The sequence below is a fragment of the Choloepus didactylus genome, chromosome 5 (genome assembly GCF_015220235.1).
Source record: "Choloepus didactylus isolate mChoDid1 chromosome 5, mChoDid1.pri, whole genome shotgun sequence".
Classification (NCBI taxonomy): Eukaryota; Metazoa; Chordata; class Mammalia; order Pilosa; family Megalonychidae; genus Choloepus; species Choloepus didactylus.
The window spans coordinates 158684647-158712516 of record NC_051311.1 but is presented as its reverse complement, the minus strand read 5'-3'; the positions used below and the strand labels follow the sequence as shown (position 1 = coordinate 158712516).

Here is a 27870-nt window from a genome sequence, read left to right as displayed (position 1 = left end):
CTCCGCGACCTCACCGCCACCGGTCAACCCGCCGACCACGAGGCCCTTCTCGATCGCCTGAACATCGCACCAACCTCGAGCTCCAGCTTCTCTGAACCTCCAACTTTAAACCCCCCACCCTCGTCCATCCCACAAGCAGCAAGGCCCCTGTCGAGCGCCCGGGCGCCACACCAACGCCGAGCTCCAGCCTCGCTGAGCCACCGTCAACCCCTTTTCCCCTCCCCGACCTCCCCCTTCCCTCATCCCTTAGCGGACCTCTCCGGTAAGCTTCTTCCTTTAATTAGAAAAGAAGGGGGAAATGCGGGACACTGATTACGTGCTTCAACTTGGCGGGCCTGGGCTGGGGGACCGGATCCACCCCTGGGGAGGGTAGTGGGCACGGGCGACAGCGCCCTCTACAGCCCCCCGGGCCTGGGAAAGTGAGGCCGGAGGCAGGCCCCATTTCCTCACCCAAAATACACCACTGTTAGGGGAGGCTTGCTGGAGGGAACCGCCTTTTCCCCACCCCCTTATCTTACCCGGACACTCCCCGTTGCCAGTGCAACTCCCATCACCACCAGTGCGCATACATTGTTGCCAGACACCATTACCGGAGCAACTCTCGCCCCTTTTCAATCAACCTCCGCGCCCTCTCAGAACCAATGCAAGCCTTTAACCTCTACAACTACCCCGCCCTCTAAACGCCCGATATAAGCTTGTACTCTCCCCTAATAAACTCTCTTGGTTTCTTCACCCTAAAAGAACCGTGTCCCGCCTGTTCCTTTCTCGCCGCCCTCCATACTTTGCACGCCTCCCGCCGGGGACCTGACCAAGTCCCCCGCCTCGCCCTCGCCTCCGGGAAAGAGCCCCCGCCGCCGGTACCCTCGGAGCAATCCTGAGAGCCTAGGATTTAGCAACCGGCCGCCACCCTCCCCCAGACGAGTCAACTGCGACCGCACAGCTCCCCAGTGGCTTTCGGGTTTTACAACAACCCACCTCCAAACACAGTCTCTGGTTTGGTCCCCACCATGGCATGACTCTGGCTACTGTTTCCCTGGCAGCTCTCTGGACCAAACACTCACATAGCTCCAAACACAGTCTCTCGATTTCTCCAAGGCACAGTCACTATGGATGTTTAAGTCCCTGCCCAGCCAGTGGAACCCTGCAACTTCTATTTTGGAGCACTTTCTGTCTTTTATCTAGTATTTTTCATGGAGAAGAATTTTGCTCTGTCTCTCCTAATCCTCCGTCTTGGATGAGCTCTATATGCTAAATTTTGAAGCAAAACAACTAAAAGATTATAAAATGAAAGTATAACATCCAAAAACATCTGTTACATACAAAAGAAGACAGGAAAGGAACAAAACCTGAAAGATAGAAAAACAGAGCAAATGGCATGGGAAAAATGGTAAAAGGTGATCCACACATATCAGGATATATGAATGTAAAGCAACCACCAAGGTAGAGCTATAAAACAGGATTTTTTTTTTAAAAAAAGGTACAATCAACCCAAGAGAAGAGAAAAAAAAAAAAAAAAAAAAAACAAATTACAAAAAAATAGACAGGACAATTAGAAAAGAAATAGCAAGATGGTGGATTTAAACCCAAATACAGCAATAATTAAATAAAATGCAACTGGTCTAAATATTCCAAATAAAAGTTTGAAATTGCCAGCTACAATTAAAAGCAGGGCCCAATTATATGCTATGTACAAAAGATTGTTTTATATATATGAGCAACAACCTATTGGACAATTAAAATAAAGTAAATTTATAATAATAATCAGTAAGAAATACTTAGATTGTTAACAAAATAGGTAAAAGACCTGAATACAGAAAAATCCAAAACATTATTAGGAGAAATTAAAGAAGACTTAAATAAATGGAGAGATATACCAGTTCATAGAAGGGAAGGCTAAATATACTAAGATGGGAATCCTCACCAAATTGATTTATAGATTCAACATATTCCTGATCAAAATTCCAGAAGGATTTTTTATAAGGTACTGACTAGTTCTAAAATGAATTTGGAAATTAAAAGTACCTAAAGTAGGCAACACAATTTTGAAGAAGAACCAAGTTAAAGGACTTATAAATACCTGAATTCAAGACTTGCTACACAGCTACTGTAATGAAAACAGTGTAGTACTGATGTAAGTAGAGGTACACAGATCAAAGGAACAGAAGATACTCTAGAATTAGGCTCATACATATATACTAACTGATTTTCAATAAATTTTTTGAAGCTAATTCAATGAGAAAAGAATAGACTTTTCAACCAATTGAACTGGAACAACAGGAATCTCATGGGGGGAAGAATGAACTTTAAACCTTAGTTTACAAAATACACAAACACTGACTTGGCTTTGGATCCTAGAACTAAACACAAAAGCTATAATGCCTAGAAATCAACATCACAGAACATCTTTTCAACCTGGGGGTTGACTGCTTAAATAAAGCATGCATGTAGATACACACATGTGCACATGCACAAAACATAAACAATAAAACAGAAATACATGAATTAGAATTATCAAAATGAAAAATACTTTTGCAATGGTTCCATTACAAGGAGGATGGAATAGACATATATTTCCCTACTCCTTCTGCTAAGTATGTCTAAAAATCATGGACATTATACATAAAACAAATATAAGATGACAGCAAAGAGGAGAAATCATATCAGCCAGAGACCTCAGGACTGAGGAATGATAACTTCCCTGGGTTTTCTTTTTGCCTCATATATCTCAGAGTTGGAGCTGAAGAAGCCAACAATCAGAAATGCCAAGGGATATAGATAAAAAATGCCCAACAAAGCCTGCTTTCTCTAACCAAAGAACCAGGAAAAGAGCAGCCTAGCAAGGTAGAAAAATTTTAGATAATAACCAATCTACACCAGCCAAACACCAGAGAAAAAAAAACTTGGCTCCACCCCCACCCAACTTCCAAAAGCCAAGTGGGGAGCTTAGACTTCATCCTCACATCAGGCTGTAATGAAGCACTGTAATTCCCCCAACAAGGTGGTTTCAGTAAAGGCAAAGTAGGGAGCTGGGATTTTCATCCCTCTGGGTAGTAAAGAGGCCACCTTGCCCTACAGGCTTTAATATATGGAGACTCCGGACTTACACTTCACCTGGCAGTAATGATATGTCCTTCACTCTCCCCTGAGGAGGTTTTAAAGGAGACCTAAGGGAGAAGCACCACTAGAGATCATAATGAGGTTACTGCCTATGGAGTCCACAGAGCAGTAACAATGCCATTTTATACCTCACAGACAGCATGGTATCAGTGTAGACCTAATGGGGAGCAGGAACTCCCAACCCTGCCCAGCTATTAAAAAGTAGTACCAACCCCTTTCAGTAGATGTCAAGGATGCCAAATGGGGAACTATAATTTCTACACTAACTTGTCATTAGTGATGCAGTCCACCCCCACACATCCATGTTCCCCTCTTGAAGCAGTGTCAGAAGAAGACGGGGGGGGGGATGAAAAGAATAAGGAGGAGGAGGAGGAGGAGGAGGAGGAGAGGAAAAGGAAAAGGAGGTTGTTTAAATAAGATCCAGAGTCTCAAAATGTCCAGGCTTTAATTGCAAATCACTCTTCACACTAAGAACAAGGAAAATCTCAACTTGAAAGTTAAAAAAACAATCAACAGATAACAACATCTAAATGACAGACAGGTTAGAATTATCTGAAAAAATTAAAATCAGCCATCATATAAGAATACTTCACAAAAAAATTAAGAACACATTTGAAACAAAAGGAAAAATACAAAGTCTCAGCAAAGAAATAAGAAAGCTCAACAAAAAATAAGATATATAGAGAATACATAAATAGAAATTTAAGAACTGAGAAAAATAAACGAAATTTAAAAAGTCAATGCATAGGTTCAACATCAGAATGGATAGGAATTTAAAAATCAGTGAATTTGAAGTCAGAGAGATTGAAAATACTGAAGCTGAACAACAGAGAGAAAACAAACTTTAAAAATAATGAACATAAAACCTCAGGGACCTGTGGGAAAATACCAAAAGTTTTAATATCCATGTTGCTGGAGTCCCAAAAGGAGAAGAGATAATAGAAGATGGCTGAAAGAGAATAGTGGCTGAAAATTTCCCAAATTTGATGAAAGGCATTAACCTACAGATTCAAGAAGCTCAGCAAATCCCAAATAAAACAAACCCAAAGAAATCCAGGTAAAGACACAAGATAATTAAACTGCTGAAAATCAAAGATAAATAAAAATTCTTGAAAGCAGCTAGAGGAGAATTACCAATAAAGGAATAACAATTTGAATGAGTTGATTTCTCATCAGAAACCATGGACGTCAGATGGAAGGGATACAACATTTTTCAAGTGCTGAAGGAAAAGGAGTTTAAATCTCAGATATCATATCCAGTGAAAACATCTTTCAGGAATGAAGAGGAAACAAAAATATTATTAGACAAAGGAAAACTAAGAGAAGTTGTTGCCAGCCAACTTACCCTAAAAGAAAGCTAAAGAAAGTTCTCCAGTCAGAAAGGAAATAACAAAAAGGAAGAAAGAAAAATGGAGTGTGAAATAACAGGAACAAACATAATAGATTATATTTCTCCTCACTATTTTTGAAAAAAAAATATAACACCATCTGATGTGATGCTCAATGTATATAAAGGAAATAATCAAGGCAATTATATTTTTAAAATGGCAAGGGTTAATATACCTTAAATGGAAGCAAACTTTCTACACCTTATTTAAAGTAGTAATATATCAATACCAGTAGAATGTGATAAGTTAGGTATGTATACTATAATTCCTATGGCAACTACTATAAAATCTATACAAATAAAAGTACTTAAACATGGAGATATCATAAAACATATAAAGTTTAACATTCTAATTTCAGACTTAAGTAATTAAATCAGAAGCTCTCACTAAATAAAGATTTAAACATCTTTTTGTAATTATTTCTCCCTCTCAAGGAGATAGATGATGTTGATCATTTTTCTTAAGGAAACTACATCAAAACATGTATGTCCCTTTCCTGTGTTGATTATCCACACTGAGAGAAGAGAAAATTTATCACTTGTTGAGAGAAGCACTTGTTCAAGGCTCTTTCTTTGAGTAAAACTGTGCTGACTCTACATTTTTATTAAATAAAAATCTGCAATTCAGTGTACCAAATTAAGAAAAGGAGAAGTTCAAAATTTCTGCCCTAAGGAAATTTTACACAACTTTCCACACCCTGCTACCTATTTCCACTAACTTTGGGCTGAGGGAAAACTTCTCTGTATCTATCCCATTGTAACATACTACACCAATGCAGGATATGCTAACTTCAGTGAAAAGCTGGAATCAGTACAGGTAATATCTGAATGATGCTAAGTGTTGTAGTGTTTTAACTATAAAGGAAGAACACAAAATTCATTTAATTATTCTTTATCTTTTGATGAACCTAACCTCCCATCTTATGGTGAAGAAAACACAAAGTTTTTAGAGGAAATTTTTAAAATATTCAGAAGAACCAAATGAAACAGAAAACACGTCGTATCAAAACATGTGCAATGCAGCTAATGCAGCACCAAGAGGGACATTTATAACATGACATTCGAACATTAGAAACAAAGATGAAATGGAAAAAAATAACCTAAGTTTCTACCCCAAATAAAACTATAAAAAGTAAACAAAAATAAACTCAAAGCAAACAAGGAAAGCATAAAGCCCCGATACAACCCAGAGTAATTTGGGCAAAGCATAAAAAGTATTTGCAAAACCCCCTTGAGGGACTGGGGGAAAATGCAGAAATATTAAACCTCCCCAGCTGGGGAATTCCTGATACTCTTGCAAGCATTAGGGACTACCAGCTTAGTAGGATGAGAACTCAATCTTGGGGCTTGCCCTTATGAAGCTTGTTACTGCAAAGGAGAGGCTACGCCTACTCATAATTGTGCCTAAGAGTCATTCCCAGAGGGCCTCTTTTGTTGCTCTAAGCCAACTTGGCAGGTAAACCCACTGCCCTACCCCTACATGGGACATGTCTCCCAGGGATGTAAATCTCCCTGGAAACGTGGGTTGTGACTTTCAGGGATGAGCCAGGACCCTGCATCTTATGATTGAGAAAACTTCTAGACCAAAAGGGGAAAGAGAAATGAAACAAAGTTTCAATGGCTGAGAGATTTTAAGTGGAGTTGAGAGGTTATTCTGGAGGTAACTCTTATGCATTATATAGATATCCCTCTTTAGTTTTTAGTTTATCAGAATAGTTAGAAGGAAATATTTGAAACTGCAATCCAGTATCCTTGATTTTTGGAGGTGAGTGTATAATTATATGGGTTATATGGTGTGACCATGTGATTGTGAAAACCTATGACTCACACTTCCTTTACCCAGTGTATGGACAAATAAGTAGAAAATGGAAACAAAAAGTAAATGACTAATATGGGGGAGGAGGGGTATGTGATGTTTTGAGTGTTCTTTTTACATTTATTTTTATTATTATTTTGATTTTTTGGAGTAATGAAAATGTTCAAAAATTGAATGTGGTGACAAATGCACAACTATATGATGATACTGTGGACAACTGTTTTACACTTTGGATGGTATGTGAATATATTTCAGTTAAAAAATGGTTTAAAAAAAAAAGGAGGAGTAAACAAAATAAACTGAAAGCAAACAGAAGGAAGAAAATAAAGTTGCCAGCCAAAATTCATGAAACTGAAAATAGGAAGATGATAAAATCAATGAAACAAAAGGCTGGTTCTTTGAAAAAAAAATCAATAAAATTGATAAAGTTCTAGCAATAATGTCAAAAATGAATAGACATAAACACAAATATTAACAATGAAATAGATATCACTACAGATCTTGCATCCATTAAATGACAATAAGAGAAAACTTCAAGTAACTTTCTGCTCATAAATTTGACCACTTAGAAAAATGCACCAATTCTTCAAATACCACAAACTTCAAATACTCAACTCTAATGAAAAGGATAATCTGAATACTTCTGTAACCATTAAAGGAATTGAATATGTAATTTAAAAGCTCCCAAGAAATCTCCAGGCACAGATGGTTTCACTAGAGAATTATACCAGACATGTAAAAAATTAACACCAAATTTACATGGTCTCTTCCAGAAACCAGAAAAGGAGGTAACACTTCACAACTTATTTTATTAGGTGAGTACTACCTAAACCAAAACCAGACAACCTCAAAACAAAAGAGAAAAACTATAGACCATTATGAATCATGAAGTTAAACCCAAAAATCCTCAACAAAATAGTAGCAAACTAGATCCAAGAATACATAAAAAGAGTTATACACCATAAACAAGTTGGGTTTAATCCAAATACGCAAGGCTAGTTCAACATTATAAAATCAATCAATGTAATCCATCATATAAACAAACTAAAGAAGAAAAACAATATTATCAACTGAAGCAGAAAAACTTTAACAAAATCTAACACCATTTCATAATAAAAATTTCACCAAGTTAAGATTAGAGAACAATTACCACACATTGATGTAAAGCATCTATGAAAAATCCATGGCTAACATAACAGTATTGAAAGGCTGAATGCTTTACACCTAAATTTGGGATCAAGGCAAGGATGTCCACTCTCACCATTGATATTCAACATAATACTGGAAGTTCTAATCAAGGTAAAAGAAAAAGGCATACAGGTCAGAAAGGAACAATTGAAACTGTTTCTATTTGCAGACAACATGATGACCTACATAGAAAAGCCCAAAGTATCTAAAAAAAAAAAAAAAAAAAGCTAACAGAGATCTAACAAGTGAGTTCAGCAAGTCGACAACATACAAAACCAACACATACAAAAAAAAATCACATTTCTGTAAATTAGCAATGAACACATGGAAACTGAGATTAAAAATACAATGCCACCAAAAGAAATGGGTCTAAATTTAGCAAAATTTTCACAGCACTTGTATGCCGAAAACTACGCAAACGCTAAGGAGAGAAATCAAAGAAGAGCTTAATAAATGGAGAAACATGCCATGTTCATAGATTGGTAGAATCAACATAGTAAAGACATAAATTCTCCCCAAACTCATATACAACTTTAACATAATTCCTATTAAAATCCAAGCAAAGTTTTTGATAGAAATAGGCCAACATTCCAAAATTTATATAGAAAGGCACAGACCCTAGAATAGCTGAAACAATACTGACAATTTAAGAACACAGTGGAATTAAGTACTCTACCCAATAATAAAGCTTACTACAGTTACAGAAGTCAAGACAGTGTGGTATGGTTGGGGAACAGACACACAGATCAGGTGAACAGAATAGGGAACCCAGAAACAGACCCACACCATCATTCTCAACAGATTTTTAACAAAGATGCAAAAGCAATTCAATGGTGGGAGGACAGCCTTTTCAATAAATGGTGCCATCGCAACTGGACATTTGTAGGCAAAAACAAAACAAAACAAACAACAACAAACCCTTGACCTAAAGCTCATAACTTATACAAAACTTAACTTAAAAATGATCAGAGACTTCAAAGGAAAATGTAAAATTGTAAAACTTTTAGAAAAAAAGGGGGGATAAATATTCAGTATTCAGAATTAGGTCAAGAATTCCTAGATATGACACAAAAGTATGATCCATAAAAGGGAAAAATCACATATTTGACCTCATCAAAAGTGAAACCTTTTTCTCTGAGAAAACCCATGTGAAGAAGATGAAAAGATAAAACCAATGTTTAGATGATGAAAAGACTAGCTACAATCCAGGAGAAAGTATTTACAAATAATATAGCCAACAAAGGACCACTACCTAGACTATATAAAATCAAACAAACCAAACAGAAAGTGGACAAAAGACTGACATTTCAACTCAGAGGATGTACAGGTGGCAAATAAGCACATGAAAATATCAAAATCATTATTCATTAGGGAAATGAAAATTAAAACCATAATGAGATATCACTACAAACTTACCAGAATGACTAAAATAAAAAATAGTGACAATGCCAAGTGCTGACAAGTATGAGAGACTAGGTCACTCATATGTTGCTGGTGGGGATGCAAAATGTTACAGCCTCTCTGATAAGCAGTTTGGCATTTTCCTAATAAATTAAACATGGAAAGACCATATGACCCATAATTGTACTCTTAGGAATTAATCCCCCAAAATAGTAACTTATAAACACATAAAAGCCTGTACAGGAATATTTACAGCAATTTTATTTGTAAAAGTCAAAACCTGGGATCACCCTAGATGTCCTTCACCAGGTTAATGGTTTAACAAACTCCATCATGGAATACCAGGTAGTAATAAAAATGAACTATTGATATATGGACCATCTTAGATGAATCTTTAGGAAATTTTTGCTGAGTTTAAAAAGCCAATATCAAAAGGTTATATACTCTATGATTTCTTTTATATAATGTTTTTGAAATAATAAAACTTTATAAATGGAAGACAAAATAATGTCAAGTATTAGGAAAAAAGGAGTTGGAAGAGTGTAAGTATAGGAAGGTGAGTGTGGTTATAAAAAGGTAACACAAGGAATCCTTGTGGTTTTTGAATTGTTTAGTACTCTGTGGTGGTGGTGATGTGAACCTACAGAGGGGATAAAATGATAGAGAACGTATTAACAAACACACAAATGAATACAAGTAAACTAGGGAAAATTGAATGAGATCAGTGGACTGTATTGATGTCAATAGTTGTGATACTGTACCATAAATTTCAAGTTACCATTGAGGGAGAGTGATAGACAACGTATACAAAGGATCTCTCTATATCATTCTTACAATGATACGTAAATCTGAAATTATCTCAATAAAATGTCCAACTTTAAAAAAGGATGTTAAAATGATGTATATGAGTATCCCTTTAAACATGGTTAAAACATGGCCACAGATTCTATGTCACATCTCATGGACAAATGGAGTCTCTATCCCTTCTCTGAATCAGGCAGTTCTATGAGTGCTTTGACCAATAAAATGTGGTAGATAGATGCTGAATGACTCCCAAAGCTAGGTCAACAATAGTCTTACAGTTTATGTCCAGGCTTCTTTGAATGCTCATTTTCTCTACACACTTTCACAAAATGTGACCTTCTGTCTCCGAAACAATGCATCAAGCTGTGAGAAGTTCAAGTCACATGTGTGTTTGTGAACCAAGGAGGAGAAAACAGAAAATACTTAGGAGAATAAAAATGGACAAAATAATGGCTATACAGTTCCCCCAATTCAATGGAAAACATTAAATTATAGATTCCAGGACAACAAGCTAATCTCAAGCAGAATAAATACAAGGAAGACCAAACCTGGGCACAGCAAATTGCTTAAAACTGAAGATAAAGGAAAAAAAAAAACAAACGGACGTAGCCACAGGAAAAATAAAAGCACATTAAATACAAAGAATGAAAATATCTTCTATGAAGGAGAATAAAGACAATTTCTTGATAAAAGAATACTAAGGGAAGCCTGTGCCAACAGATCAGAATTAACAAGAAATGATTCAGGAAACATTTTCGGCGGAAGGGAAATGATATCAGATAGAAACTCTGATCTTCAGGAAGTAATAAAGAATATAGAAAAATATAAATATACGAGTAAATATAAAATATTATTTGTTCTCTTAGTTTCTTGAATATATATATGACTTTTTAAAGAAAAATTTTAACAATGTATTTCAGAGTTTTCATATGAAGACAAAATACATATGACATCTAAAGCATAAAGACAGGGGAAAGTAAATAAACTTATAAACTTGCAACATTTCCATTACATGTGAAGGATACAATTTTAATTTTCAGTTTTCTATATCATAATTCCTAGAGCAATCACATAATAAATAATGCAAAGAATAACTAAAAGGATAATAGCAACCTTAAAATGGAACTTTAAAAATGTATTCAAAGAACACATGAGGGAAGAAAAACATAAAAAATAAAAAACGGGGAAAAAGAGAAAACAAATAGTAAAATGGTAAGCAAAAACTAACCAAATCAATAATTACTTCCAATGTTAACAGACTACATACTCCATAAAGAAAGATTTTGATTTAAAAAAAAAAAAAACAGCCCAACAGTATACTACCTATAAGATAGATATTTCAAATATTAAGACCTAGACAAACTGAAAGTAAACAGGTGGCAAAATATATTCCCTGCTAACAGTAAGCAAAGAAAACTGATGTAATAAGATTAATTTCACATAAAGTGGGTGTCTAGAAAAATAGATAAAAGGGATGTTTCAAAGAATAAAATAATCAAATCATAAGGAAGACAGAATTATAAATGGATAATGTGTCTAAGAGTAGAGCTTCAAAACACATGAAGTAAAAACTGACAGAATCAAGGGAAGAAATAAATAATTCCCGAATAACAGCTGGAAATTTTAACACCATTTTTTTTTTAGCAGATGACAGAACTGAAGAAAAAAAATCAGTAAAATAATGGAACAGGGGTTGGCAAACTACAGACCAAGAGCCAGCTAATTTTATACCTAAAATTTTATTGGACACAGCCCTCAGTTACATATTGTCTAAGGCAATTGCATTGCAACAGCAAAGCTGATCAGGTGTCACAGAGAACGCGTAGCTGGCCTGTTATCAGGCGCTGTATCAGAAAAAGTTTGCTAACCCCTGATACAGATAATCTGAACACCCATACTCAACAACCTTTACTTATTATAAAATATTACATCCATCTTCTACAGAATACTCATACATTAAGTATACATGGCACCTACAAAACAACCAGTATAAAAAAACAAGAGAATTTAGTAAGGTGGCAGGAAAGAAGGTTAATAAAATAAGCAGAAATCTATTGGAAATTAAAAACAAAATACATAAGAATAAATTTAACAAAAGACATATAGGACCTCTACATTTTAAAAAATGGAAAACAATGCTGAATTTTTAAAAGACTGAATAAATGGAAAGATATAGCATTTTCAGGAATGAGAAGACTCAATGTTGATAAAATGTAACTTTTTGCCAAACTGACATATTGAGTCAAGGCAACTCCAATTATAGCCTAAGCTGACTTTTTAAGTACCTAAAATATCCAAAACAATTATGAAGAAGAGCAAATAAAAAGGACTTAAACTACCTGACTTTAGACTTGTTATAAAACCTGACTTTAGACTTGTTATAAAGCTACAGCAATGAAAACAGTGTTGCACTGACATAAAGGATTGACAAGTAGATCAGAAGAACAGAGAAGACAACCCAGAAATAGACTCATTCATACTTGAATGATCATATTTTCAAAAAAAGCACCAAAACAACACAATGGGGAAAAGAATGACTTTTTAAAACAAATTTTTCTGACACAACTGGATATTCATATAAAAAAAAAATCATAACCCTGACTCTATACCATATACAAAATTAATTTGAAATGGAACACAGACCTTACTATAAAACATAAAACCAGGAAGCTTTTCAAGGATAATACAGAGAATATCTTCATGACCTTAAGGAAAGCAATGGTTTCTTAGAAAAGTCACATAAATCAGTAACCATAAAAGGTAAAAAATGATAAATTAGACTATCTAAACACTTCACTAAGAAAAGAAGCAAGTCACATATGGTGAAAAATATTTGCAAACCACCTATCTAACACAAAAACTGCTCAAAGAAAATGAATGCATGGAAAATAAGCATATGAAAAAGTGTGCAACATTATTAATAATCAAAATGAAAATTAAAATCACAATGATATGCCACAATATACCCAGCACAATGGTTAAAATTAAGTAAGAGTGGTAACACACAGTATCAGTGAAAATGTGAAGCAATAAAAACTCTAACCCATTTTTGGTTGGACTATAAGATGGAAAAACTACTTTACAATAGGTCTAGTAATTTCTTATAAATTAAATATACAGATACTCTATACCAAGTAATTCTACTCGTAGATATTCAACCAAGAATGATAACACATGGCCATATATACATAGATAGAACAAGTTTGTTCTTAACAGCTTTATTTATAGTTTATTCATAATACCCAAAATCTGGAAACAGCCTTATACAAAAGCATACATACTGTTTGATTTCATTTACATAAAGGTTCCAGAACGCAAAAAACTCATCTATGATGGAAAAATCAGAACAGTGGTTGCCTCAGTGGGGACTGCCAACTGGGAAAGAGCTAAAGAGTACTTTGGGGGGCAATGGTAACATCCTACTGTGGTTAGGATTGGTAGGATTTGAGGTTATAACAATATACGCATTTTACAAAACTCACTGAATGGTACGTTTATCATTTGTGTATTGTACTTCAAAAGAAAACAAAAATAGATGTGTACGCTAAATTGCATCAAATACAAGCCATAATACAAAGGAAAAGACGGATTAAAGGATGGATGGCTGAACAAACACATGATGAAACAAGTATAATAAAATATTCTACCTGATTAATAATTATAAATTAAATACCAAAGTAAATAAAGCTAAACAAATGAGAGTAGCATCCTTCTTCATGAAATCAGTTATAAAATCCTTTCTGTAAGCTAAATTTCAAAGTATTTTACAGAAATAACACTTCTATTAATTTCTTATCAGTTATTAATGTGGAAGCTTTATTATTGAATGCCCTAAATGTGGAGATTCATTGTGTTTTATAAATAGCTAGATGCCTGTTTACATACTGGGCATGTTCAGTCAACTTTTTATTTTTCTTTATTCCAGCCTCACATAACATACCTTAGATAGTCTTTTGGAAGATTCACAATTATGGCCTGTACATGCCTTGGATCCTTTTTCAGTGTCTAGAGATGAAACTGCAAAAATATATTATATTTTATAATGGGTCTAAAGTATGGGATAACAATATTTAAATTGGTTTTTTGAAATATAAAACAGATCATTTTCCCAGTATTTCTCTTTCATTAAAAATTAAGCAATTTTCCTAATGTTAAATCTCTCTCTATAGACACAAATCCAAGCTGAAGATTTATTTTATATAAACCAAGCAAACATTACTCTTAATCATGAGCTTAAGAATTAATCAACTTTGTCAATAATCAATGACTGACTATTGATTTTGAAAGTTAGGCTGCTAAATCTCTGACCTAATTTTTAACAGAATTGTTTTCCACTTCTATAACATGTATGTATATATGTGTGTGCATGACATATATACATATACATATATAGGAATATATATATTCATTCAATACTCCATTTAACTCTAACCAATAGCATACTGAGTGTCATTTGATAGACACAATTCTTAATCTCTACCTGCAAAGGTTGGAGATAAGATAAACTATGATAACAATTCTGGCAAGGTACCAAGGTTTGACAGTGGCAGTGGTCACTGTAACTGAAATGCTAGAAATATTCAAGAATGCTTACAGGCATGTACTCATTTAATCAACAAATAATTTTCAAGAGCCTAATGTGTTAGGCATTATGTTAGGTTCTTGGAATATAAAAGTGAACAAAACTGACAAAAGTCCTGCTTCTTGGAGATTATACTGTAATAGGGGAGAGAGACAATAGTAAGAATAATAAGCACATAACCCATACTGTGCAGTAAGGTGATATGTACTAGGATTAAAAAGAAAAGAAACAGGGAGCCAAAAACAGAGAGAGACAGAGAGAGAGCTAGCAGGGAACTGTGAGGTGGCGAAAGGGTTGCAATTTTAAATTGGATGATCGTCAATGATACTTGAACAAAAAAATGAAGGCAGTTTGAGAGTTACCCATGGCCCAGATAGTGTAAAAGCTCCAGGGCAGAACATGCATGGCATGCTAGAAGGACAGCGAGATGCAACTGTGACAAGAGAAGAGTAAGCAAAGGAAATGGGAGAGGTAACATGACAGCATACTGTGTAGACCACTATAAGGCCTCTGGCTTATATTCTGAGCAAAAAGGAAGTCATTATAAGATTTTTAAACCAGGAATAACAAGTAAGAGAAGCATGGCAGATTAAATTGTTGGCCATGATTCTTCATATCCCCTGCATTCACACTTGTGGATGGCCTAAACATGAAGAGAGTATACTTCGTCTCCCCATGACTTTGGGCTTTGCCATAGGATTTGCCAATGGCTGATGGACAGGAGTTCTATCCTAAATCTAGGTCTTAATGTGTTTCCACTTTCTCTCTCATACTTCTCTTATCAGCATGAGCAGGGCTTCCCTTGGGTGGCTGCTACCACTTCAGATTTGACCCTACAATAAAAACAGACACCCAGTCAAGCAGAGCTGGACACACAAATTAACAAAGAGCCATCTAGGCAAGCCCAATCTAGACAAAGCTTACCCTCCACCAATCCAAAGATCTGTGAAAATAAATCACTCTTTCAAAATTAGAGATGATTTGTTAAGTAGGAATTTTGTGTTCAAAAGCAGAAAGTGAAAAAATATTAGGAAGTAATGGCAGTCAAGAAACATAGATAACGTGAACCAAAGTGGCAGCCCAGGAAACGTTAAGAAGTGGCTAGATGCTGGTTATATTTTGAATATAAAGCCAACAAGATTTCTCAAGAAACTGATTATGACTCCAAGATTTTTGGACTTGGCAACCAAAAGGATACAGTCACATTAACAACAGAGAGAAGGTTGGGAGAAGAGACCCCAACAGACCTACTCCAAGACACTTACTGATCATACTGTCCAATGTCAAAGACAGAGAGAATTCTGAAAGCAGCAAGAGCAAAGCAATCCATCACATACAAGAGAAGCTCAATAAGACTATGTACAGATTTCTCCGCAGAAACCATGGAGGCGAGAAGACAGTGGTATGATATATTTAAGATACTGAAAGAGAAGAACTGCCAAACAAGAATTCTATATCCAGCAAAACTGTCCTTCAAAAATGAGGGAGAGATTAAAATATTTTCAGACAGACAGGAGAAAGCAGTTTGGAGAAGAGTGTAGAAATGAAGATTATCAGGAAGGGTAAAAAGAGAGAGAGGAAAAAATAAGACATGACATATAAAATCCAAAAGACAAAATGATAGAGGAAAGTACTGCCCTTACGGTAATAACACTAAATGCTAAACTCCCCAATAAAAAGACACAGACTGGTAGAATGGATTAAAAAACAGGATCCTTCTATATGCTGTCTACAAGAAACTCACCTTAGACACAAGGACAAAAATAGGCTGAAAGTGAAAAGTTTGAAAAAGATATTTCATGCAAACAACAACCAGAAAAAAGCGGGAGTAGCTACATTAATATCAGACAAAGTAGATTTCAAAAGTAAAACAACTAAAAGAGACAAAGAAGAACACTATATATTAACAAAAGGGTCAATTCATCAAGAAAATATAACAATTATAAATATTTATGCACCAAGCCAGACCACCCCAAAATTCATGAAGCAAACACTGAGCACACTGAAAGGAGAAGTAGATAACTCCACAATAATAGTTGGAAACTTCAATACACCACTCTCATCAATGGATAGAACATCTAGACAGAAGATCAACAAGGAAACGGAGATGTTGAATTGTATGATAAATGAACTAGACTTGACAGACATTTATAGAATACTACACCCCACAACAGCAAGATACACATTTTTCTAAAGTGCTCATGGAACATTTTCCAGGATAGACCACATGCTGGGTCACAAAGCAAGTGTCAACAAATTTAAAATTATTGATATTATAAAAAGCAATATCTCAGATCATAATGGAACGAAGTTGGAAATAAATAACAGGCAGAAGATTGTAAAATTCACAAATATATGGACACTAAACAACAAACTCTTCGAAAACCAGTGGGTAAAGGAAGAAATTACAAGAGAAATTAGTAAACACCTCAAGGCAAATGATAGTGAAAACACAACATATCAAAACTTAAGGGATGCAGCAAAGGCAGTGCTGAGAGGGAAATTTATTGCCCTAAATGCCTATATTAAAAGAGAAGAGAGAGCAAAAATTGAGGAATTAACTGTCCACCTGGAGGAACTAGAGAAAGAACAGCAAATAAACCCCAAAGCAAACATAAGGAAAGAAATAACAAAGATTAGAGCACAAATAAATGAAACTAAGAACAGGAAAACAATAGAGAGAATCAAGAAAACCAGAAGCTGATTCTTCAAGAAAATCAACAAAATTGATGGACCCCTAACTAGCCTAACCAAAAAAGAGAGAGAGAGAGGATGCAAATAAATGCAATCACAAATGGGAAAGGAAGCATAACTATTGACCCTGGAGAAATAAAAGAGATAATGAGAAGATACTATGAGCAACTATACGCTAATAAACTGGACAACTTACATGAAATGGACAACTTCCTAGAAAAGCATAAACAACCAACACTGACCCGAGAAGAAACAGACCACCTTGACAAACCAATCACAAGCAAAGATGGCTTCACATGTGAATTCTACCAAGCATTCAAGAAAGAATTAATACCAATCCTGCTCAAACTCTTCGAAAAAATTGAAGAGGAGGGAAAGCTACCCAACCCATTCTATGAAGCCAACATCACCCTAATACCAAAATCAGACAAAGATACAACAAAAAAAGAAAATTATAGACCAATCTCTTTAATGAATATAGATGCAAAAATCCTCAAAAAAAAAAAAAAAATGCTCGCTAATAGAATCCAGCAGCACATTAAAAGAATTATAGACCACAACCAAGTGGTGTTCATTCCAGGTATGCAAGGCTGGTTCAACACAAGAAAACCAATCAATGTAATACACCACACATCAGTCAATCAAAACAAAAGAACCACATGATCATCTCAATCAATGCAGAAATGGCATTGACAAAATTCACATCCTTTCTTGATGAAAACACTTCAAAGGATAGGAATAGCAGAGAATTTTGTCAATATGATAAAGACATATGAAAAACCCACAGCTAACATCATACTCAATGAGGAAAGACTGAAAGCTTTCCCTGTAAGATCAGGAACAAGACAGGGATGTCCACTGTCACCACTGTTGTGCTGGAAGTTCCAGCTAGAGCACTTAGGCAAGAAAAAGAAATAAAAGGCATCTAAATTGGAGAGGAAGAAGTAAAACTTTCAGTTTGCAGATGACATGATTCTATATGTAGAAAATCCAGAAAAATCAATAACAAAGCTATTAGAGCTAATCAATGAATACAGCAAAGTGGCAGGCTACACGATCAACACGCAAAAATCCGTAGTGTTCTTATACACAAGTAATGTACTACAAGAGGAAAAAATGAAAAAAATTTCCATTTATAATACAAAACAAAATAATGAAGTATTTAGGAGTAAACTTAACCAAGGCCACAAAAGACCTATACAGAGAAAACCACAAGAAACTGCTAAAAGAAATTGAACAGGACCTAGAAAATGGAAGAACATACAGTGTTCATTGATGGGAAGACTGAATATATTTAAGATGGCAATTCTACCTAAACTGATTTATAGATTCAATGCAATACCATTTAAAATCCCAACAATTTACTTTGCAGAAGTGGAAAAACCAATAACAAAATTTACTTGGATGGGCAAGGTGACCCAAATAGCCAACAATATCTTGAGAAAGAGGAATAAAGTGGGAGGTCTCACACTACCTGACTTTGAAACATAGTACAAAGCTACAGTTCTCAAAACAGCATGGTACTGGCATAAGGACAGAGATACCGATCAATGGAATCAAATTGAGTGCTCAGAAATAGACTCTCACATCTATGGACAACTGATCTTCGATAAGGCAGTCAAGCCAAAGCAACTAGGACAGAGCAGCCTCTTCAATAAATGGTGCTTGGAGAACTGAATATCCATTTTCAAAAGAATGAAAGAGGCCTCCTACCTCACACCTTATACAAAAATTAACTCCAAGTGGATCAAAGACCTAAACATAAGCGCTAAGAACATAAGACTCTTAGAAGAAAATGTAGAGCAGTATCTTAAAGATAGACCTTACACCCAAAGTGTGAGCAACCAAAGAACAAATAGACAAATGGGGTCTCCTCAAAATCAGACACTTTTGCACATCAAAGTACTTTGTTAAAAAAGTAAAAAGACAGCCTACACAATGGGAGACAATATTTGGAAACCACATATCAGATAAGGGTTTAATATCCTGAATATATAAAGCAATCCTACAACTCAACAACAGAAAGACAAACAACCCAATTTAAAAATGGGCAAAAGACCTGGACAGACACTTTCCTTATGAGGAAATACAAATGGCTCAAACACATATGAAAAAATGCTCAAATTCACTGGCTATAAGGTAAATGCAAATCAAAACCACAATAAGGTATCATCTCACACCTACCAGAATGGCTATTATCCAAAAAAAACAGAAAATGACAAGTGCTGGAGAGGTTGTGCAGAAAGAGGCACACTTATTCATTGCTGGTGGGAATGCAGAGTGGTGCAACCACTCTGGAAGACAGTGTGGCGTTTTCTCAAGAAGCTAAGTATAGATCTGCCATATGACCCAGCTATTCCATTGCTAGGTATATACTCAAAGGAACTGAAAGTTAAGACACAAACAGACATTTGTAAATCAATGTTTATTGCAGCATTATTCACAATTGCCAAGAGATGGAAGCAGCCCAAATGTTCATCAACGAAAGAGTAGATAAACAAACTGTGGTAAATACACATGATGCAGTATTATGCAGCTGTAAGACAGAACAAAGACATGGAACATATAATAACGTGGATGAACCTTGAGGACATTATGTTGAGTGAAGTTAGCCAGAAACAAAAGGACAAATAATGTATGGCCTCACTAATATGAACTAACGTTAGTGAGCAAACTTTGAGAGTTAAAAGCTGAGAACACAGGCTACCAGGAGACAGAAAGAGGATAGATATGGGGCATTGGATGCTGAAGGACTACAGAATGTTCAGCAGGATTGATTATATAGATCCAGAAATAGACAGCATAAAACTGTGTGATGGTAGCACAATATTGTAAATACACTGAAAAAAGATGTCTGTGAGTAAGGCTGAAGGAGGTGGAATAGCGGAATGTATGACACGAGAGGTAAAGATAGATGATGAAGCCTGGGACTGTATAATTTGGCAAAAACTGGAGTGGCCAATGACTGTTACTAAATGTACAAATACAAAAATGTTCTCACATGTGGGAGAACAAATGAATTTCAACCATGCAAAGTGTTGAAAAAGGGATGGTATTTGGGAGAAAACAAAAAGCAAACTGGAGTCTATGGTCAACAGTAACACTGCAATATGCTTCCATTAAGTGTAACAAAGGCAATATACCAAAGTTAAATGTATATGAGGGGGATATAAGGGAGGGATATGGGATTCTTGGTAGTGGTGTTTGTTTTCTGTCCTTAATAATATACTGTATTGTATGACACTTTATTTTTCTTTGTATTATCTTTTTTATTATTCACCAAAAAAAAAAAAAAAAAAACACTTTTTCATAGTAATCAATATGTTCAAGTGCTGACTGTGGTGATAAATGTACAACTATATGATGATAACATTAACAAGTGATTGTACACTGTGGATATTTGTATGTTATGTGAGTACATCTCTATAAAATTGTAGGAAAAAATATAAATAGTGGTAAAAGTGCTGGAGAAAACATGGAGAGAGAAGGATGTACCTATTTACTGTAGATGAGGAGGCAGAATGGTGTAGCCTTTCTGGAGGTCACTATGGTGGTTCCACAAGAAGCTAAGTATGTGGGGGCCATAAGGTCCTGCAACCTCACTATGGGTTATGTACCTGGAAAATCTGAGAGCAGAGACATGAATGGACATTTGCACACTGGTGTTTATGAGGGCAGTAGTCATGATTTGCAGTGGGTGGAGGTGGCCATAAGCGTACACTGACTGAGGAAGAGAATGTGAACTGTGGTGTATGCATACAATGGAATATTGAGCAACTATGCAAAGGCGTGAAGTTGTGAGACACACAAGTAGGTGAATGGAACCTGTAGACAGCATTTTGAGTGAAGTACACCAGAAACAAAGGCAAACACTATAACGCCTCACCGATATGGACTAACTACAATGTGTAAACTCAGAATTGAATCTTGGAGCACAGTCTAACAGGGAAATGATTATTGTAATGGTCCCTAGATTGTAAGCTCTAACAGCAGTCAAATCTATTCCTGAATTGTAATGGCTATCTCCAAACTCGGAGATGTTGATCCCTTGGTGTATAACCTGATTGATCTCTGGAGAATTGAGTATCTGTGTGACACCTGAAACTCAGAGCTAGAGCTTGACAGATATGAATGTCAGTATTAACGCTTACAGCAAATGTTTAAAAAAAAAAAACTGAAAAACAGCCCAGACTTCAATTAGACATATGAATGAAGCAGATCTGGTTAAGACTAGGGCAAATCGGGCCAAAGGGTAAAGGTTGAAACTGATTGTGTGTTAAAAATTCAACTTCCATGTGAGACTAAGGGAAGAGATGTTTATTTGGTGTAGCATCTATATTTTCTAAACAATATAACTTCTACAGTCAGTTTGTTCAAACACCACAATTAAATGGAACTTCGAATATGAAGTGTATAGGTTACAGTGAAATAGCAACACATCCCAAAGTAATTTGGGCAGAGAATAAAAATATATATGCAGGGTTCTCCTGAGGAGGTGGGGGGAAATGTAGAAGTGCTGGACTTCCTCACCTGGATTGTTGCTGATGTTTTCACAAACACCAGGGACTGATGGCTTGACATGCTGAGCCCTCTGTCTTGGGGCTTGCCCCTATGAAGCTTGTTACTGCAAAGGAGATGCTAAACCTGCTTGTAATTGTGCCTAATAGTCTCCCCCTGAGTGCCTCTTTGTTGCTCAGATGTGGCCCTCTCTCTCCAACTAAGCCACCTTGGCAGGTGATCTCACTGCCCTCCCCCTACGTGGAACCTGACTCCCAGGGGTGTAAATCTCCCTGGCAATGCAGGATATGACTCCTGGGGATGAATCTGGACCCAGCATTATGGGATTGAGAACATCTTCTTGAACAAAAGGGGGATGCAAAATGTAACAAAATAAAGCTTCAGTGGCTGAGAGATTTCAAATGGAGTCGACAGGTTAATTTGGTGGACATTCTTACACACTATATAAATAACACTTTTTAGGTTTTAATGTATTGGTATAGCTAGAAGTAAATACCTGAAACGACCAAACTCCAACCCAGTAGCCTTGACTCTTCTTGAAGACGACTGTATAACAATGTAGATCACAAGGGGTAACAGTGTGATTGTGAAAACCTTGTGGATCGCACTCCCTTTATCCAGTATATGGATGGATGAGTAGAAAAATGGGGATAAAAACTAAATGAAAAATAGGGTGGATTGGGGGGATCATTTGGGTGTTCTTTTTTATTTTTTATTCTGGTTCTGATTCTTTCTGGTATAAGGAAAATGTTCAAAAATAGATTGGGGTGATGAAGGCACAACTATAAGATGGTACTGTGAACAGTTGATTGTACACCATGGATGACTGTATGGTATGTGAATGTATCTCGATAAAACTGATTTAAAAAATAAAAAAGGATGATATTAAATATTTTCATTAATTACTCTTTCTAAACTATAGCATTAGTTGTATTATCACACAGCTCAAACACCTTCAGTCACTCTCCAATATCTACCAAAATAAATGGGAAAAATGTGATTTCTAGCCCAAGATCCATCACTAATAAATCTAGGTAAATTTTTCAATCTCTCCTTGATACTTCCACGCTAGTCTGTAAAACAAGGAGCTCAACAAAATGATTGAAAACATAAATAATTCAGCTCTCTATAATATAACCAGAAGACATCTTCAGAATTTTATCTTCCCCAAGTTCTCTATGCACACCCAATCCCTTCAACCCATTTTATACTGTTTTCCAAATATGCCCTCCACTGTCCGTAGGACGTGATTTTAAGCTGTCCCTTTAACACAGAATTCTGTTAGCACTTCCCATCATCAATATTACCTTTTAAAACACCAGCAATTTTTTATGGTCCTCCTTAATTTTTCTTTTCCTTAATATCGTCTTTCTTCCTTAGAACCCACAGGGCACTTGGTGTCTTTTCTACAGTATTTACATGACCTATACTATTGTTACTTGAACGTTTTCTTCTTACTAGAGTATGATCTTGAAGATCGTTAACAGATTGTTGCCAATGATTGCCTAATCTACTATGTAAAATGTGTTTGATAAACATGCATTGATCTGAAGATCATCAAATTGACCACACAAGTATTAATATATGCAGAGTACACTACTGGAATCCTGGGAAATATTTATTTTATTTCGACCTATTTCTTTCATATCTTACCAAACCAGCACATGTTGTGAGTTTTACTGTTGCCACCTGAACTGATATAAGGTATTATAATATTGTGTGATAAAACAGCACAAACAAGACATCATAATCCATCCCAGTGTGTTGAAAACATCAGACTGAAGAGTTAATTTGAAGCAAACTTCGAATTAGGACTACAGATTTGGAAAAAAAAAAAAGTTTGTTTATGGTACATTTTTGCCTAAAGTCTTCTTAAAATGAGGCTCATAAAAACATATACTTCTAAAATTATATATCAGGAATGCACAATGGATATATAAAGAGCACAATGTCAAAATCACAGAAAAATGTGGGCAGACTTTTAAAATACTGTACACCTAAGGAACAACTTTTCAAATTACTACACGCCCATGTATACAACCACCATAACAAAATTCTGAGATTGGATCATCAGTATGGTGTTCTTTTTTTTTTTACTTTGAATCTTTATAAAAGCTTAGGAAAATGAAGCATTTTATTAAAATCTACTATTCATACAATTAAATCAAAACTGTTGGAAACCACAACACACAATCAACAGAAACAAAGGGTCTTTCTTACCTATAATTTCAGAATAGGTAAAGATAAAGTTTACTCAAGTGACTAACATCTAAGGCACAGTTTGGGTTCAAATCCAGTACTGATGACAATAAGCCATGGACACTGTACTTCCTGATGCAGTTAGACAAACTATACAACACTCATGTTCTCTAGATGAGCTTCTAAAAGAGCTCAATCGTTCCCCAAGCTTCTTTTTCCTATTTTATCCCCTATTTATTAAGGCTACTTGATTAAGGTACCTGATCCTGTGTGAAACTACCAAGCTTTAAGACAAACATTCTGTAAGATTAAAAAAAAGAAGACAGAAGTGACATCACCAAGAATGGCAGAGTAGGGAACTTCCAGGGCCCACCCTTCCACAAAAATACAGAGGAGAAGGAAAAAAAAAAAAAAAAAGTCTGTCAGAGTCAACTTTTTGTTTGAACTCTCAGAAAAGGTTTACAAAGGTTTAAGCAACCAAGTGAATGCTGAATCAGTTTGCTGCCAATGAGTGCCTCATCTGCTATGTTGTGTTTAAGGAAATTTCTGTCAAACCACTGGTTGACCAAAAGTTAAAAGGAAAAAATATTTCAGAGACCAAATACGACAAAGGATACTGTCTTTACAAAAAATAGTTTAGCATAGTCACTAAACAAACAACTCTAACTGTAAGCGAACTGTAACTGCAAGCAAAAAATAGCAATCCTTGAGGATGAGGAAAGAATATGATTTCTAGAGTTATCACATTATAAAGATTCAAAGTGTCCAGTTTCCAACAAAGATTTACAAGGCATGCAGAGAAACAAGAAAGTACAATCCATTCACAGCAGATAAAGAAATTAACAAAAATTGTCCTAAGGAAGCAGACATTGAACTTTCAGGGCAAAAACTTTAAATCTACTGTATTAAATATGTTCAAAGATGTAAAATAAACCAAGGACAATGTAAAGGAAACAAGGAGAATGATGACTCAAACATAGAATATCAATGAAGAGAAAGATATTATAAAAGAAATGAACAGAAATTCTGTAGTTGAAAATTACAATAACTGAAATGAATAACAAATAGATTTTCAATAGCACATTTGAGCAGGCAGAATAAAGAATCTGTAAACTTGAAAATAGATAAACTGAAATTATCAAATCTGAGGAGCAAAATGAAAACAAAAATTACAAAAATGAACAGAACCTGAGAGACTAGTGGGATATCATCAACATACCAACATATACATAATGGAAGTTGCAGAAGAAGAGGCAAGAGAGAACGAAGCAGAAAGAATACTGGAAGAAATAATAGCACAAAATTTCCCAAATTTGATGAAAGATGAATCTGCACAAGTAGGTAATTCAATGAACTTAAAAAAGGATAAACACAAACAAATCCACACTGAGACACAATATAATAAAACTGTCAAAAACCAAAGACGAAGAATCTTGAGGACAGCAAGAGAGGTGACTTGTCATGTTCAAGAGATCCTTGATCAGATTAACAATCAATTTCTCATCATAAACCCAGAGCCAGAACAAAATTTCTTAAATGCTAAAAGAAAATCTTTCAAACAAGAATTTTACTTAATGCAAAATTGTCCTTCAAAATGAAGGAGAAATTAAGATATTCCCAGATAAATAAAAGCTAATGGAGATAATTATTAGTAGGCCTGCCCTACAAGAAATGTTAAAGGGAGTTCTTCAGGCTGAAATTAAAGGACATAGATAGCAAGCAGAAGTCATATAAAGAAATATGAAACACTGCTAAAGCTAACTACACAGGTAAATATAAAAGCCAGTATCATTGTATTTTTAGTTTGAAACTCCTTTTTTTTCACATTAAAAGGCAAATGCATGAAATAATAGATAGAAATCTATACTAATGAGCACAAAATGAATAAAGATGTAAGTAGTGAAAATAATAAAAAGAGGGAGGGGCAGAGCTGAATAGGAGAAGAGTTTTTGTATACTACTGAAACTAAGTTGGTAATAATACAAACAATGCAATTAGAGGTTTAAGATGTCAATTGCAATTACTGAGGCAAAAACTAAGAAATGATTACAATATATACAGAAAACGAAATCAAAATGGTTCACTAGAAAAAATCAATTAAACACAAAATCAGGTAATAATGTAGGAAATGCAGGCCAAAAAATATAAGATGTGTAAAAAACAAATATCAAAATGGCAGAATGAAGTTCTTCTTTATCAGCAATTACTTAAAATATAAGTGGATTAATTTAAAGTTGCAATTACAAGACATGGTTTTATCAAATGGATAAAAAAACATGATCCAACTATATGCTGTCTACAAGAGACTCACTTTAGATCCAAAGACAAAAATAGGCTGAAACCAGAATATGTAAAAAGTGTTCCATGAAAGTAATAACCAAAAGATAATACGGGTGGCTATAATAATATCAGATGAAATAGAGAGGTAAAAATTGTTATGAGGAATGAAAGACATTACATTTTTATTAAAGGGCCAATTCATCAAGAAGATACAATAATTAGAAAGTATACATACCTAACAACAGCACCCCCAAATATATGAAGCAAATACTGACAGAATTGAAGGGAGAAAGAGACTGTTCCACAAAAATAGTTAGACTTCAATATCTGACTTTCAAAAATACCTAGAGTGACTAGACAGAAGATCAAAAAGTCAACAAGGAAATAGAGGACTTGAACAACACTATAAACTAACTAGATCTTACAGATACATTCAAAACATTTCACCCCCAAACAATAAAATATACAGCCTTCTCATGAGCACATGGAACATACTCCAGGATAGACCACAAGCTGAGTCACAAAACAAGTATGAAATCACACAAGGCATCTTCTCTGACCATAATATAATGAAGCTAGAAATCAATAAAGTAGGAAAATGGGTAAATTCACAAATATGTGGAAATTAGGCAATGCATCCTTAAATAATTGAAGGGTTAGAGGAGAAATTGCAAGGAAAATTATGAAATACCTTGAATGAAGAAAATGAAAACATAACACCAAAAATTATGAGATGCAGGGAGAACAGTGCTCAGAGAGAAATTTATACATATATGTGATATATTAAACAACAAAACAAGAAAGATCTCAAATCAAAAACCTAATTTTACACCTACAGGAACTAGAAAAGAGTAATCTAAACCCACAAGGAAGGAAATAAAGATTAGGGTGGAGATGAACAAAAGAGAGAAAAGAAAAATAATAGTGAAAATAAATGAAACCTAAGTTGTTTCTTTGAAAAGATCAACCAAATTGACAATGCTTTAGCTAGACTACACAAGAAAAAAGAAAGAAAACTAAAATTACTGAAATCAGAAATGAGAGTGAGGACATTATTATGAATCTCACATAAATAAAATGACTTTACAGGAATAGTTTGTAAAATTGGCATGCAAAAAATTAGATAACCCAGATGAAATGGACAAATTCTTAAAATACACAAACTCCCAAAGTGACTTAAGAAGAAACAGAAAATATGAACAAACATAACAAATCAAATACAATCAGTAATCAAAACTTTCCCAAAAAGAAAATCCCAAGACCAGATATCTTCACTGGTTAATTCTACCAAGCATTTAAGCAATTTTTCTCAAAATTTTCCAAACAATAGAGGATGAGGAGGACACTTTATAACTCAGGATATAAGGCCAGAATGACCCTAACACCAAAGCCAGACAAAGACATTACAAGAAAAGAAAAGTATAAGCCCAAAACTTTTATGAACATAAATGCAAAAAACCTCAAGAAAATACTAACAAATTAAATCCAGCTGCATATTAAAAGCATTATACATACACCATGACCAAATGAGATCTATCCTAGGAAACAAAAGATTGGGTTAACATAAAACATCAATCATGTGATCCAACACACTGATGAAAAAGAGAACAAAGAAACACATGCTCATCTTAATTGATGCAGGAAAGGCATTTAACGAAATTGTATACTCTTGCATGATAAATATACTCAACAAATTAGGAATGGAACTTTTCTGGATTACATGGCTTCACACTAGCACACTCCACCCTCTGACCCCAAAAAAGACATATTATTTCCATATGCAAAATACATTCATTCCATCACAATATCACAAAAGCCTTAAATCATTCAGGAACAATATTAAGTACAAAGTCTCATCAAAATCAGTTATAGATGTGATCTATC

General features: G+C 35.0%; 1 protein-coding gene across 1 annotated transcript in view; it reads right to left on the bottom strand.

Moving 5' to 3' along the window:
• Positions 1-27870, bottom strand: part of LOC119535080 (zona pellucida binding protein) — a 167879-nt gene that overhangs the window by 84422 nt on the left and 55587 nt on the right. The window contains exon 6 of the mRNA XM_037837598.1: positions 13654-13730. Coding sequence (XP_037693526.1) covers positions 13654-13730 — 77 coding nt within the window. The remainder of the gene's footprint in view (positions 1-13653; positions 13731-27870) is intronic.